General features: G+C 36.9%; 2 protein-coding genes across 5 annotated transcripts in view; one reads left to right on the top strand and one right to left on the bottom strand.

Annotated features, from left to right (window-relative positions):
• LOC135072379 (ATP-binding cassette sub-family G member 4) overlaps positions 1–3,121 on the top strand; it is a 56,649-nt gene extending 53,528 nt beyond the window's left edge. For all 4 annotated transcript variants that reach the window (XM_063966285.1, XM_063966284.1, XM_063966283.1 and 1 more), the window contains one exon: positions 806–3,121. In XM_063966285.1, coding sequence (XP_063822355.1) covers positions 806–964 — 159 coding nt within the window. In that variant the 3' untranslated portion in view covers positions 965–3,121. The remainder of the gene's footprint in view (positions 1–805) is intronic.
• Positions 3,122–6,353: 3,232 nt separating this feature from the next.
• Positions 6,354–15,475, bottom strand: LOC135072376 (equilibrative nucleoside transporter 1). Its single transcript, XM_063966278.1, has 7 exons — positions 14,966–15,475; positions 14,437–14,597; positions 13,967–14,112; positions 12,859–13,296; positions 10,426–10,511; positions 8,477–8,673; positions 6,354–6,522 (listed from the first exon to the last, which is right to left on the bottom strand). Exons 1-7 carry the CDS (start codon positions 15,194–15,196, stop codon positions 6,411–6,413), a joined length of 1,371 nt encoding a protein of 456 aa, XP_063822348.1. The 5' UTR covers positions 15,197–15,475; the 3' UTR covers positions 6,354–6,410.
• Between the last annotated feature and the right edge of the window lie 219 nt (positions 15,476–15,694).

Genomic DNA, 15,694 nt, shown 5'->3' with positions numbered 1-15,694 from the left:
ACAACCGAAATGTATAAGGCTGGTTTTAGTGTCACGCGGACCGTCCGGTGCGGACCCGCTCCGCACGGCCAATCTGTATGAACTTCTAGGGAGCGTTTTAGAGTAATGCGGTCCGGAAGAACCGCTCCGCTCCCTAGCAGTTCATACAGATCGGCTGTGCGGAGCGATCCGCACTGACAGTCCGCGTGACACTAAAACCAGCCTAAAGCGTCGGTGCCGAGCGATCAGCGTCACTTTGGAACGTTTCCTTCTATTACATGCATAATTATCTGTCAGCGCCGACGATCAACGAGCAATCAGCGCGATTCAGCGCTTATGAAAGGGTTTTTTATGTCGTTTTAACTATGAAAATTAGAGATTTGTCGTCAGCAAATAACACAATATCTCATAGATCTTTTACAAAGAAAGGAAGGTCATTAATATAAATAAGGAATAGCAAAGGTCCTAACATTGATCCCTATTGCACACCCATAGCTAGAGGTGTGTCAAAAGACAGTTTTATTAATACAAACTTTTTGTTTTCTGCCTGTGAAATCAACAGATCAAATGAATTATTGGAAACACCATAATGTTGTAATTTTTTAAGTAAAGTTTGGTTGTCTACACAATCAAACGCTTTTGATAATGCCAGAGTTCGTTTCATGTACTGTAAAGTGGCGCGTGGGTGATTTGCTTACCCGCAATAGTATGCTCACCAAAACGTTCCACTTTTACCGTTACCCGCATCATTATTCATGTTTCTATCCACCTCCAAACCTCCAATGTATCAAAACCTTAGTACCTAACTCTCTCACATCTCTTCCAGACGTACTGTCACTTCAAGAACCCGGAGATAACCTTGGAAGAACTGGACATGCAAGACGCAGACTTCACGCTGGACATCGCAGCGCTGTGCCTGATATTCGTGGTGCTCCGTGTGTCTGCCTTCCTCTTCCTTCGTTGGAAACTCAAAGCTACTCGGTAGGCTCGCTTATCGTTAGGTAGCCGGCGAGTTACGTCACAAGAATTGTTAAGCCGAGCGTTCGTTACGGCGCCGAATCGAGTTTTGTCGCCTATATCTTTGTTTCAGAGTTGATAATGTCTCAGGAACTGGATGTATTCGATTTTATCAAACCTGGCTCGATTCTGCGAATTAATGAATACTAGCTTTTATAGAGTCACGTCACAAATCTAAACTACAACAATCTACAACTAATCAATACAATATTGTGTCAATTAACTGGCTGAGCTAATATCTATTATTATATTTTTATTCAAATAAGTACCATTTAATTCAGACAGATGATTTTGTAAATATTTTATTCCCTATATTTCTTAAAATGTTAAGGTAATTGTGGACCATCTAAATCTATCTTTTTTGACTCTAAATTTGACGTGACTCTAAAATGTAATAAGTGACGTAACTTTAGAAAGGCTTAAACCACACAGACTTTTAATTAAAACATTAAAGACTAAATTAAACAAGACAGGTTCTATGTTTAAGAGGCCGATTGCAACTTATTCCTTTTATAGTACAGTCATTAATTTCCGAATACGAATATCGGACACTTATTAATATGACCACTCACAATGTCAGATACAATGGTTGTCTGACTGCTGTACTTGAAGGAAAAAGTTCGAATCGGCGTTTAGATAATTGCGTTACCTTTGTATACAATATTGTGATAGTTGGTGTTAATTGTTCGAATAAACCTTATGATAGTTTGTATTGGCACGAAGGTTTTCACACTTCTATTCAAACACATGACATCGACAATGGTGCGTATTCTGAGACACATTCCTAAAAATGTATGCCCCGTTTGATATTTCAAACATATGCTATCCTTGTCTAACACATGTACTGAGTGAGAAGGATAACATAAACTATTCTGTCTTATGATTTTAGTAAGAAAATTGTGTTTCAGAAAATGCAGCATTGTGACCACATATGAACACGTGGTACTTACATGATTAGGGAATTTATATTGTCAGAGAACCCTTAATTTTTATAATAAGGTACGGATATACTATTTATTAAATGTGCCTTGATTTAAACTCGACTTAATGTAAAAAGTCCAACTGAAAATTAATAATAGTGGACTGTTTAGAACATGAACAAAATATAAACGTAATTTTTAATAGTTGTAAGCGTCTTGTGATATTTCAACGTTTTCAAATATTTCAAAATGGTTTCCTAACATTCCTATTTGTATATAAAATTTTCAAAATATCATAATTCGTAATGTAATGACAGTATTTAGGCAAAAGATAATACATGTCATGTCAAAAGACAAATTTGTCACAGATTATGATGATAATTAACACTAAAACCATTTATTTTATAAGTTGGTAGATCTGAATTACGCCTGGGCCATTTCAATATTTCGAAAGCTGTACGATTCTTTGTATATTTTCTAGAAAATGGAAAATTAGTAACAAATTGTTTTATTTTATTACAAATCGAGTCGGTCAGATTGTAAAAGGTGTATGAAAAAGTCAAGCATTAAAATGGCGACGAACAGTTCATACAAATGAAACATTTAAAAATTGTGATGAAGACAAGATAATTTTTTAAATTCTTCTTGTTTTCTTGGTTTGTAACACTCTTGGAATGATGAAAAATATACTGCTCTCTCATATTCAGTCTTCAAGCGAAAGATAACACAACCACTAAAATAAATCACAACAACCGGCTGTCAGATTTTGATCTAACAAAATGACACGCTCAAAACAAAATGGCTCGGTGTAATCAAAACCAAAATGGTGGCTATGTGAAAGACAAATAATACCTTATATAGTTTTGCTCATGTTGCTAACCGTCTTGCCTTATTGGCTTGCCTTTATGTCTTATATTCAAATTAGTCGATAAACTTAATTTTAATGCAATGGCTATGTGGTGAGGATAAATAATTGTAATTAAATTGTTGTTTTTGCGAAAATACATAATTTAAAGTTATTATTTATCATTACCACATTTCATTAATAGGCGTAATAATCAGGGATCATGGTAATTTCTATTGCTCTTAATTATTATAATCTATGAACGAATTATGGTCCATTTTAAATTATGTGGTAGTTGTTAATAGGTTTAGAATTTATGATGTTTTGTATAGTTTTTTTTTATTAAATGGTTTCTGATAAATCTGATTGTTTTTGTTCACACTTGCTTAAACAGGGTAATTTTCAAACAGTTATCTTGTTTTTAAAATTACACTGTATTTAACCTTCAAAACGGATTAAATACATGTTAGTTTTGTACACATATAACTAATATAAAAATAAATAATAATATCATTTCATTTTAAAATACGCACAACCGAAAAACAACCAAAATTTCAATAATGTGATTAAAACTTATAATAATGTAACTCTATAAATAATAATCACCATTGAAGGGTCAAAAATTTAATTTTGTCGTTTTAAACTTAATATTAGGTCTATTATGTCTTAGATCATCATTGTCTTAACAGAACTAAGTGTGCATAAAATTGTGTTACTCACAGAATACTACGAAATGCATTTTAACAATATAACAAATTGATATCACATATTATTAACCTATTTTCAGTAATGCATTGATATTTTATTCATTTGTGAGTAATTTCATTAATATACATAATATATTTTTAGCATACAAACATTTACATATAGCTTAGTTACTTAAAATATTTAAATAAAATCACAATATAACAAGCATTTTTCAATGAAATATTACAAGGTCTATTTATAAAAATTGTACGTAACAGTTACCCGAGAGATTAATAGTAAAATCAGGTACAAAAATAATTTAAACAATATTAGATACAGCTTAGATATAAAATAAATTACACGATTATACACTCGATCGTTAGAGACTGTGTAATAAACGTCACATAAACAGTCGTATAACTCATAATATTCATAACAGGACTCGATTGATACAAAACGTTAGAAAAAAATATTAGTCTCTTTCGAACGGAGATTTATTCACAAAGCTACGTGATAATTTCATTTGTATGAAATACATTGAGTGATTTGACCATGCTCCGACCTATTTCATACGCATTACAGCTTCGCAGAATTGTGAATATACCCTCCACTGTGCAGTACAAAGCAAACTATAGTAACAAACACCCTGACTCGCGCACTGCATTGTCAACATGATAGTTAATTTCACTAGTGTTAGACTAGGCGCAGACCACCGATTTTTAGTTGGCCGATAGTTGGGCCCGATTTTAAATTGTATGAAGAATCGGCCAAACAAATCGGTGTAATGTGCGCACTTCTATACATGCCCATACTGATCAACTGCCCGACTAAACTATCGGCCAACGAACAATCGATGGTCTGCGCCTAGGCTAAAAGTTCGTCAGCTACTTTATGCACCTCACATTTCTATCTACATTTTTACATTATTCCATTATTTACATCAATTGCACTATTCCTATGAACTAATAATAGTTGAGATCTGTGATAAGAGTGCTTTACACGTGCTCGAGGATAATTTAAGGCCGGCAATACACGGACCGCTTGAAGCAGTCAGGGTCGACAGCTTCAAGCTGCGACTGCAGAGTTCTATGGACGCACTTACACGAACCGCTCGAGCGGTTGCAACTGATTCGGGCGGTCGACAGCACGGTGAATTTCCATCGTGCCATCAAGCAGTCGCCAGCCATACACTGACTGCTCGAGCTGTCGACAGCTCTCGCGCAGTTACCTCCGCCCACTTTCTTCATTCCACGGCACGCGCGCTTGTGATTTGTTGAGCAGTTAATACCAACTGCTCGAGCAGTTATCGCTGGCAGCTTCAAGCTGTTGACTCTTGACTACGAGAGTGGTCCGTGTATGTTGATCACTGACTAACTGCCCGAGCTGTCCTTGTATGGCGGGCCTAAAAGCACTGAACGAAGTATTAATTACAATCACAGATATAATTGATACTTAGGTATAATTCTTGGGTAAATAATTTAAATAAATTACGCATCGTTGTAAGCAACTTAAATTACTACAAATAATCTTTAAAATGCCTAATTTTAAATAAGCACACTCAAATCATTTGTTCATATTTGGTTCACATTACATAATATACATTTTATAACAATATTATATTTCAACATAATTTTAGCTCCTATAATCTTCAGTTAAATTCATTCAACACACTTGCTCATGAAGTGGTTCTTATTTCTATATGCGTGCATTTTTATATTATTTTTATTGCATTAGCGTTATTGTTTTTAAAAAAATTAATAACTGTCAACATTAATTTCGTGTGATATATTTTTCTTCAGTGTGTTGAAAACGTGATATGAAAGTTTGTTCATTCGTTATTATAATTTCACGTTTATTACGGCATACTTAAGGTTCAATGCCGGCCTCGATATATTAAAACTAGCTTAGAACATTGTAACATAATGTACTAATAAGGCAGAATAGCAATAAGTACTGTACAGTCTCTAATCAAAAGTAAAAAAAAACTTACGCTGGTAAATGGACAAGGCAGTGAAGTGATTACTGTTGGAATGTATAGAGTATCTGTTAGGATTTAGTTAAGTAATTAAGGTCCTACTTACATTTTAATCCCAAATAAGTAACATGGACGCATAAATTCAATAGGATTTCCAACAAAATCACATATTATACACTTTTATGTTTTAAGCACTGTTACTAAAACTATAACTGTGGCCTTAAAACATTCAATCACAAGTAAAATAGATAATATTCGTCATTTTAAGTTTTCACCAATGAAGGTAGGCGCAAAAATGAGTCTGCTAAATGTCACAAATCCGAAAATAAAAATAAAATTAAATAGTAGAGCGGCGTGGTGTGTAGCCGACGCCGTTTGCGACGAGTTCCGGGCAAGGTGACCTTGCCTACTGACTGATCAGGCTACACTCGTTAGCGCGGGCTGTTGAGTTATTCCCGCCTCTTCCCACCACTGCAACTCTTGACAAGCCAGCTTGTAGCAAGTAAGCAACCTAAGGCCGCTTTCTGACTTGTCAGCGCGACATTCACCCGTATTTACAAACATTACTATGAGGTCTCACAGTGCGCGTGGACGCACAGGGTGACACACGAACTAATCACAGAGCTCTATTCAACGCTGTGCATTCCATTTGCTGCGTCACTTAAGCAAGCATCGTTTGTGAATACGAGCGTGAGTCTGTGTCACGCCGCTGCCGCGCTAATCAAGAACTTTGATTCATTGAAATATAGACGTTCGGTAAGCTTCATAGAGTATATTTTAGTAAGTTTTCGGTGCCGCGTATGCCGAGCGTTCTGATGTCGCGCCGCGACAAGTCAGAAAGCGGCCTAAGTCAAGGTTTTTTCATTGAACCCGCAACGAAATTGATCAGAACATCTTTGAGTGAGTCCAAAATTCCAAATGCAAGGTGAGTCTACGTGCAAGGTGACCCTGCCCGCGGGCTTTACCTGGCAGTTCCAATCCAAGCAGTTTACAGTAGATGTACTAGCAGCATGCCGACGGCGGCGCCGGCCGTTAGCCCCACGGCGATCATGGTGGCGATCACGGACGAAGCCTTCTCACGCTCGTGGAGTTCTACCGCTCTGTAAGATACCATTGGATTAGATGGCTGGATTGTACACACGACAGCATGATAAGCTAAACACTTGCGATTTATGCCGTTGTTATAGGTGCTATTTTGCAACAACCTGATGTGTACAGTTAAGAGGAAACCACAATTTAAAAACTAACTAATTATTATTTACGATATTGCTACCATGTATCTTAATTTTGAGTTTCCGATATTTCGGCACTGTTTTGCAAGCGCCATGGCAATCGTAATAAAATACTGCGAAAGAGGGTAGACCGATATGTCTGCTCATAAACATCTCACCCGCAAGTTTCCTCAGTTACTCCGTGACCATACATGGTAGCAATCCCGTAAATAATAATTATTATGTTAGTGACCATGAAAGTTTAAAACAATACTTATATTAAAAATAACTGTTGTCATGGACTATCCGCAACAGCAACCTTTCAAAAATATTCATTGGTAGCCAAAACATTCTTTATTACAGCCGACACAGCTCATCAGACTACACATTTTGTTGCAATTTCGCTCTTGTTACAACTGCATAAGATGCTACAGCGTTTATCTTGATGTGCCAACGGATTACCATGGCTTTTTGTTCACCATATAAAGTTTTATGTGCACAAGGGGACTTATGCATTGACAAGAATTGAGTATGCATTGACAAAGTCTCTTGGGAGAAAAATCTGTTGTTGTCTAATCCAAAATTAAACTAATAACTGCCTACTGCTGATGCAGGGACCATAAAAAATCTGCCAATGAACTGTCTACACTCTACAAAATTTCCCACAAAATCTGATACGTTATCACTTCACGTTGGAACACAATTTCTTGATCAATAGAAATTTCTAATTAGTGACGCGATAACCCGCGTCTGACGCGACTCTAAATAGGTCACACAAACAAATACACTCGTTATCTTTATTACTTGCAGTTGCAGCCTTTATCGGATGTAGTGGACTTCGAGCATAGTTCATAGTAAAGTTCCTATAGTTGTGAATAGAAAAGGTACACAAAATACTCGTATCGGCTAATAAGTGAGGCTACATCGGTACAGAACAGGGTCATGGCAGAAGATTTTGTTAAGTGCATTTTCCAGTAAACATAGCATCAAATCTATTTCAAAGCATATTTTAATAAATTGCCATCATGACCATAAATATTTTCCAAATATAATCACTTTATCAAACACCATTATTTCAGTTGCTAACACATCCACTCCTAAACCTAACAAGCTTACTGCTTAGCTGGAGGATTTAATGGGACTATTAGTAGAGGCCATAGCAGACATGCGACTATTACTTCGAGGAGTACCGTCGGAGATTTTGCGACTGTATCGATGCAGCACCGCGATTCAGCCGGGCTAGGATCGCGCCGTGATAAAATCTTATCCATGGTTTTGACGACAAATGTAAGGGCTTTTCGCGTAAAATCGATAAAAGCTTGTCACGGCGTGCATCTTAGGCATACTGGCCATAGTGCAGGCACGGTATCCGAATCGCGAGTTTTAGCGACTGCGGTCGCTGCGCCGAGCTTTCGAAAAGCGAATGGAATGTGTGGTCGCTGCATTTAGCTTCGAAAAAGCGGCTAAATGACCGATTGCCGATGCTAAAAATAGCAGTGTGTCTAATTTATTGTTTTATTCTTTCATGATCACTAACAGAATATTATTGACGGGATTGCTACCATGTACCTTAATTTCGAGTCTCCGATATTTCGGCACTGTTGCAAGCACCATGATCACGGAGGCAATCGTAATAAAATACTGCGAAAGAGGGTAGACCGATATGTCTGCCCATCTTACCCGCCAGTTCCTCAGTTATCATGGCGCTTGCAACAGTCCCGAAATATCGGAGACTCGATATTAAGGTACATGGTAGCAAAGCAATCCCGTCAATAATAACTATTGTGTCTAATTTGTGCAATACAAATTACAAATGAAACAAAAAATATGCAAATCGACTTACCGCGTGGAGTTGATCATGACGATGTTAGTGAGGTACCCGTTGGAGAATGAGAACAGCACCATGATGATGATGTACTCCCAGTCCCACAGGAACACCACGGGCAGGTGCCGGCGCGGCTTGGCGTTGCACAGCATCAGCATCGGCACGCCGATCACGCGCAGTAAGCTCGCGCCCGCCGTGATCCACTGGTTGTCCGGCTGGAGTTAACATTGACAAGTAGGTAAAGCCTGGTCCGGGAGCACGTAGAATTTTGTCCAATGACCCCAAGCTACCCATCCTTATCGCTCGCGCGTAATTATGTTGCTGTCGCGCTCGCACACTCACTGCGGGCGCCCGTCGCACAGTCGCGACAGCAACATAATTACGCGCGAGCGATAAGGATGGGTAGCTTGGGGTCATTAGACAAAATTCTACGTGCTCACGGACCTGGCTTTATTTAGTATATTTATTTAAAGAGTCGGCATAGAACTCAAAATTAATAACAACCGGTACGTTCAAGTTCGACCATCGCATCAACTAATAAAACAAAATAAAAATGTGACGAAAATAAGTGTAACTACCGCTATTACATAAAAATATACATATAACAAAAATATCCTCTGAAAAGCTCAATATTATAAGATAACATTAACCGGTTGGGATTTTATTGGCGGTCAAACTGTAGATCCAGACTACACAGGATCGAGTCCTGATTTTGAGTCCTGGATCGGTATATTACAGACTAAGTTCTATTACAATCCATTCAATATTTTCTGTGTACTTTTGTGCCTATTTTAATCCAGTAGTTTCGAAGATGATCCTAACAAAACAATAAGATTCTAAGTTATCTATTCCGAATCAGGTAGGGGAGCGAGGGGCTTGTTGTAACAGGGGTAAGTAGTAACAGGCTCTTTTCACTAGGATCTTAAACGCAATTGACGTATGTCTTTGACTCGATTTAACCTATAAACCGCGTCGTATCATGTTGCCATAGCTAGTGTTCCGCCGGCCGGCGCAGTGAGCGGAATTGTGCACGTGCTTCATTTTTGCCAGGTAATATAAAATTGTACTGTCGTAAAATTTCGGTTTGCGTTATTATTACTGACTAATTTCAAATGTTCTATATCTTATTTCCATTCAAATTTATCTATCTCTGATAATGTGTAACAGTTTTTATGATTGCTAAATTGTTTAAATAGTTATCTTGATAAATGTTAAAAATCATACCATGGGGTTAGTTGTAACAAAATGCGGGGGCTTGTTGTAACATGTTACAAGTAGTGTTTAACTAAATAAGACTGCTTATTACTTAATTTTTAGGTGTTGCTTACTAAAAAAGTGTATCTTCATTTTAGTTATTTTAATTTTCAATTAAAAGAGTGTATTTTCATTTTATTATTTTAATTTAAAATTGATATCTTCATTTTAGTTATTTTAATTTTCATACAAATCGGATTTTATAAAATTTATTTTGTATGAAAATTAAAAAAATTAAAATGATGATATCAAATTTCTGACTTCACCATACCATTTATATGCCCATGTTAACATGGGCTAGTGTCGGCTCATAAACCCATTTACCTAACACCCTGTATAATACTTACTTTTAAAAGATGTGAATTTTATTAAAAAACAAGCAAAGAATAAATGATTAAAGGTATTATTGTCGTTTTTTTTGGCGTTACTACTTGCCCCGGTAGATGTTACAACTTGCCCCAAGCACGAGGTAAGTTGTAACACCGCACTTCTTCTAGAAAATAATTGATTGTAAAATAATGACCAATATTTATGGTATTATTTTTACTTGATTTGGTACAGGAAGAGTTACAGCATCCATCCATCTTTATTTAGTAGACATTTCATCAATAGATCTCAAGATATATTAGTTTTAATGAAAACTGTTACAACAAGCCCCTCGCTCCCCTATAGCCAAAAAAAAAAATCTTTTAAAAATTCGTAATTTTACTTACCACTAGGAAGAACCCAGCGACCAGTCTCCCAGAGTAGTCGCCACAGTTGAAAATCAAGTAGTTGACGACGGGCACGAAGAAAATATCTGAAAAAGATAAATAAATATGTAAAATATATGCCTCCTGGTTTGGTTTGTGAACCGGACTATCCCATGCAAGCATTTATACCTATTAAGCTTCGGCCAAACCATCGCGGGCAGCTCGCGTCGGCGATGGCGAACATAGATTACATAGATCGCTGCATGCGCGTGCATAGATCGTTGATTGATCACAAGACACCTTGATGTGAGTGAATTCATCGCTACAAATTCATACACGACATCTATTAAAATTTGCCATCGCCATCGCGCACGCAGGCTGTACGCGTTGGTTTGGCCGAACCTTTAGGGTCGCTGCACACGGGCTTCACACTACAGCCACCAGCGTCAACGCTGCCACACGGTATTGTATGTAAATATACTGGTGGCAGCGTTTGGTGGTTATGGTGTGAAGGTGTGTGGCGGCTCTTAGTCTGGAAGATTTCTAAAAAAAGCAAGTAGGTAACTTATTTCGTTATCTACTGTCTTCGTCGTCATTCAGTCAGTTTTGCTTACTTTGGGACTAGATAGCGACCGACTATGTTAATTAATTTTTGTTATCGAGCACCTTACCTACTCCTCTTTCAACAAAATTAAACTGAGTAATGATGTCTCATTTGCTTATAAAATGGCAAAATACTTTTAGCACCTAATCTATGTAAATAAATACCTACATCGTAGCGTCTTTGGTGTTTAATTTAAAAAACTCATTGTTGAATTCCACGCTATAAGTACAATTACAATTGCAAAAAAGTGCAGTCAACTATCTGTTTACTATGAGGGGCACGGTGTACTGTTAGGTATCAAAATTTCGCGGGTTCGAGATTAGGTACCTACAATACCGGAACAATAAAAAATAAATAACCAATGCGAACGGTGTTGGAAACTCCAACGAGAGAACAAAGAAGTACGGGCGATGGCAAAGATGGCGGTCGGTATTAGGTAACATCTTGTACAAAATTTCGGAAAATACGGGTTGGGCGGGAAAACAATCACAGGAGAAATCCCGTTGAAAAACTGAAAGGATTGAATGCAGGTTACCTTCAGCTTCAATACAGCAGCTGGAGATGCGATGCCTTTCACTTCAAACACATCTAGGGTAGGTAGGTACCATACGCGCAACCACATGGCGGGTCAATTCTTTTCAATACATGTAAAACAATTTCAATACACAATGAATTAATCACAAGGAACACAAGTTCGATGCATAACTTGACCGATATAACGTGAGAAAGAAATAATTTACAACAGCGCGTGGTCAAGTTAGCGTCACTTTATTTCCCGACGGCCGACTTGCCGGCGCGCGCCGGCGATCGTTCGAAATTCGAAAACTCGACGGAAGTACAGCGACATCTCGAACCCAGCGGAAGTCGCTAGTGGCGCCACAATATTTTCGTACTTTTTTTTCTCGCGGATATTCAAACTAATCGAGTCAATACAAATCCTTTCAAGTAAACTATTATGATAATGGCGCAACCAACAAAGTTTTTTATTAAAATTTTAGAGACCACGACCTACCAGAAGAAATATTCCAATGAATTCTTTTTATTTTTTTATTGGATATTAAATCCTACCTACATAATTTGACTTTGACCATCAGTAGGTGACTCAGTGATCAACTCTGGGGTCAAAATATTGCTATGGCATTGGAAAACCTCTCCAACCAAACAAAAAATATAGCCTACCTAACATCTGGTTTTTATGCGTCACCTTCCGATATCTCATTGAAAACATCGGAGAATGATTCAATTAAAACAATGTTCATTTGTGAATCACTTTTGTTATTTTGTTTAGTTTGCGCGACATTCCAAGAGAATGGAACATCAATACCATCTTAGTACTTGATAATTCAATTGGAGATGACTTTTGCGAGTCGAAAATCTATGATCTAAATGTAAATAATGTACTAACCAGTGTATAAATGACTTCGAAATACCTACCTATTTATGTGCACAGCATCCAGCGCCCCTTATCTAATCTTGGGCATGAGCTGACAAATAAATTGTTCAAACTCTCAATTTAATTAGCTATCAGACCCAAACTAAGCAGCATTTAAATATTATGTAGATACCTAATGGACAAACATACATTTGTAAAATTTATAATCGAAATACTAGGTATTACTTTTCATTAGTTCTTATTCAATCAATACTTATAAATTGAGTATGAGTACTTACCTACGCATTTTTAAACGGTTTTATTAATTTTGCCTGTTTTTTGTGATACCGACTTCTGAATGGCTAAACAAAGCTAGATATGAGTTATTTTATCAGTTTAAACATAGGCCATTGTTTTCACACTGAGACTAGAAATGTTTCCGATAAAATAACATGCAAACAAGAAGAAATTTACTTACTATTCCAATCCGTCCCTTGGGTCACTGGGTGAGATTCCACCAGCACGGTAATACCAGGATACACCGCCATACTGATCGCGAAAACCGCGAAGATACTGAACGCGTACACCCAGATTTTCTTCAAGATGAGCAGCATCGAAACCTCTCTGTGCCTGTTGGTTGCCATGCCTCCACAGCCTCGTAAAATATGATGAGTGAAGAAGTCAATTTTATACAGCATCGCGTAGGATATCAGCGAGCTGATGACCATGACGTCTGCTATGATGAAGTAGATCAGAGCACTGTGTAGGGGTGAGATCTTGAAAGCCAGAGAGATGATCTGGGCGACAGCTGCTATAATTCCGCCCAGAGACTGACCGGCCACAACGGCGGCCATGTATTCTTTGGAGAAGCGGCTGGCAATGCCCACTAGGCCGCCGATGAAGACTGCACTGGCCGCTAAAACATAGAAAGAAGAATACTAATTAATTAATTATGTAGGTAGTTCACATTTTTGCACAGCAAAACACCCACTAAAGAATAGAAGTACCTATGTTGGATCAATCAAAGGATTGTTTATAATTTGGAAAATCGTTTTAATGCAAACTAAGGTAAATTGATACAATGTGTATTGCCTTATTTTACCTACACTTTTTTCTTCACAAATGAAGAATAATATGATCATGATTAAGAAGTAAGTAGTAATGGTGACAAGGTAAATTATAGAGAATTAAATCTAGTTTGAATATCAGTTCGTGAATAAGAAATTCTATCTGAAACCTCTGCACTCAATCACAATAAGGAAAAATATTGAAGAAATGTGAAGGTAGATTTTACCTTTACCTACATACTTGATGGTTAAAATACAGCAAACATTATTTTACTAAAGTTGATCATTTCTTAAACAAGATAACACATCTGGCTGTGTGAATCATACTAATTAATTAGCAAATAACAATCTTTATCATTCTGCATGCTATAAAGTAGATAATTTAAATGCTTATCCATGACATTTTGATAGCGATATTTGTATTGATCAAAACAAAAACATTAATTAATTTACACCTCAATAAATTGCTGCAAGTAGCCTTCTTGTATGAAATGATCATAACAAAAAAAAGCCACTTACCAGTCATTATGACCACAGTAACCATAGTGATGATGAAGAAAGTATTTTGCCACTCATCCGTATCCACCTGTACTAAAGCTGTGGTCACCAGAAATGCTAATGTGACGATGACCAGTGAGCCTTGCAATCTATTTTTGAGGGGCACCCTGAAAAATTACAGATAAATATGAGATTAATTTTTAATTTAAATTACCCACTATACAATTTTGCAAAGTAACAATGTCACAAAATTAAGCCACAACTACATTTAACCTTACTGATAAAGTATCAAAAAGTATTTAATATCCAAAATATCTATCAGTGTCAATGATCTAGGTCAAAATAGAAGATATTAAGGCTGGGTTGCACCACCACTTTAACTTTGACTAACGTCCAAAAACTGTCAAACTCTATACAAACAGACCGGTTATTGTTTTAGTTACGGTCAAAGTTAGGTGGTGCAACTCAGCCTAAATATACAAAATACTTACAAATGCCCATAGAGTGAGTTTAGAATGAGGAATATCAAGTTGGGAATGGCCGTGGCCACGTTAAGGTACGACGTGAACTCCGCCTGGAACTGAGACTTGCGGACCGGCGCTGCCATCGTAAGATTGTTCGGGGTGACATCTCGGAACTTGTACATCCAGTACTAAAAATATTTAACACAGTTGTTAGGACTAGCTACGATCGATTAAAAAAAATGCAAAATACAATGTCAATCAATAGGTACCCTCAATCTTGAGTTTTGTTCTCTAACTCTAAAACATAACTCAAATATTAAGTTTAGTTTACAAATAATGATTAGTAAATAGTCTAGTTTTCTCTTCCTACTACACATTTCTAATTGATATGTTTATGTAAAATAATCTAGACTAGAAGATTTTTTTCTATAACCTATTCTCTAGTATTAGATTTTAACTAAAGAGATCTCATAGTCACAAAAAATGGTCGTTAATTAGAAACGAAATAGGACAAGGACTTGTCCTTTGTCTGAGAAATTAGTCACTCATTACTTACATCATTTGCAGTCATCAAAAAGTTCCAAGGGACCAAGGAAGTGACTCCAAAGAGATAGAACAGAATGTACACGATCCGGTATCGGTCCACAGGCTGCTCCGAGGAGTCCAAGACCTTCGTGGAACACGAGTCAGTCACCAACTCCCTTTCCTCTGAGTCGTCAATTATTTCCTCCTCATTCTCTATCGTGTCCACAGTTGGCTCGTTGTTAATAGAACCCGTCACATCCATTATCGTCAAATCAATTTTAAATATCACACAAAAGTAAATATTTATAAATTATTTTAATAACTCATCGCACTTTCAACGCGATCTCGTCAAATTAATACTAATGTTTTTTGTTAACAAAAACAAAATGTGACCTTGTCATACAATGCGATTTCAGGAAATTAGACACACATGGACACACACAACTCTTTTGTTTTCAAATTGCGGTGAATCGATGATTGCAATATCGCGAATCGCGATCAACAAATTAAAACTCAATCAAAACTACCAGCCAGCTGTTGATTATTGACTGCTCTAATCCATATCTGTGATTGACTGACTGTGACATTGACAGTAAACTGACAGAATCACCGATATTGACGGAAAAAAATAATGTTGCTGCTTAATTATTTTGGATTCTACTATTTTATTCAAGTACCTACTTCCTGCGAATTCGTTTCGATTATAGTGTTCATATTTTTCGATTAATTATGTTAATTAATATTAAAATTATATTAATTT

This window comes from Ostrinia nubilalis, chromosome 6 (assembly GCF_963855985.1).
Source record: "Ostrinia nubilalis chromosome 6, ilOstNubi1.1, whole genome shotgun sequence".
In the NCBI taxonomy this organism is placed as follows: Eukaryota; Metazoa; Arthropoda; class Insecta; order Lepidoptera; family Crambidae; genus Ostrinia; species Ostrinia nubilalis.
The sequence above is the reverse complement of the archived record's forward strand: the minus strand, read 5'-3'. Positions and strand labels throughout refer to the sequence as shown.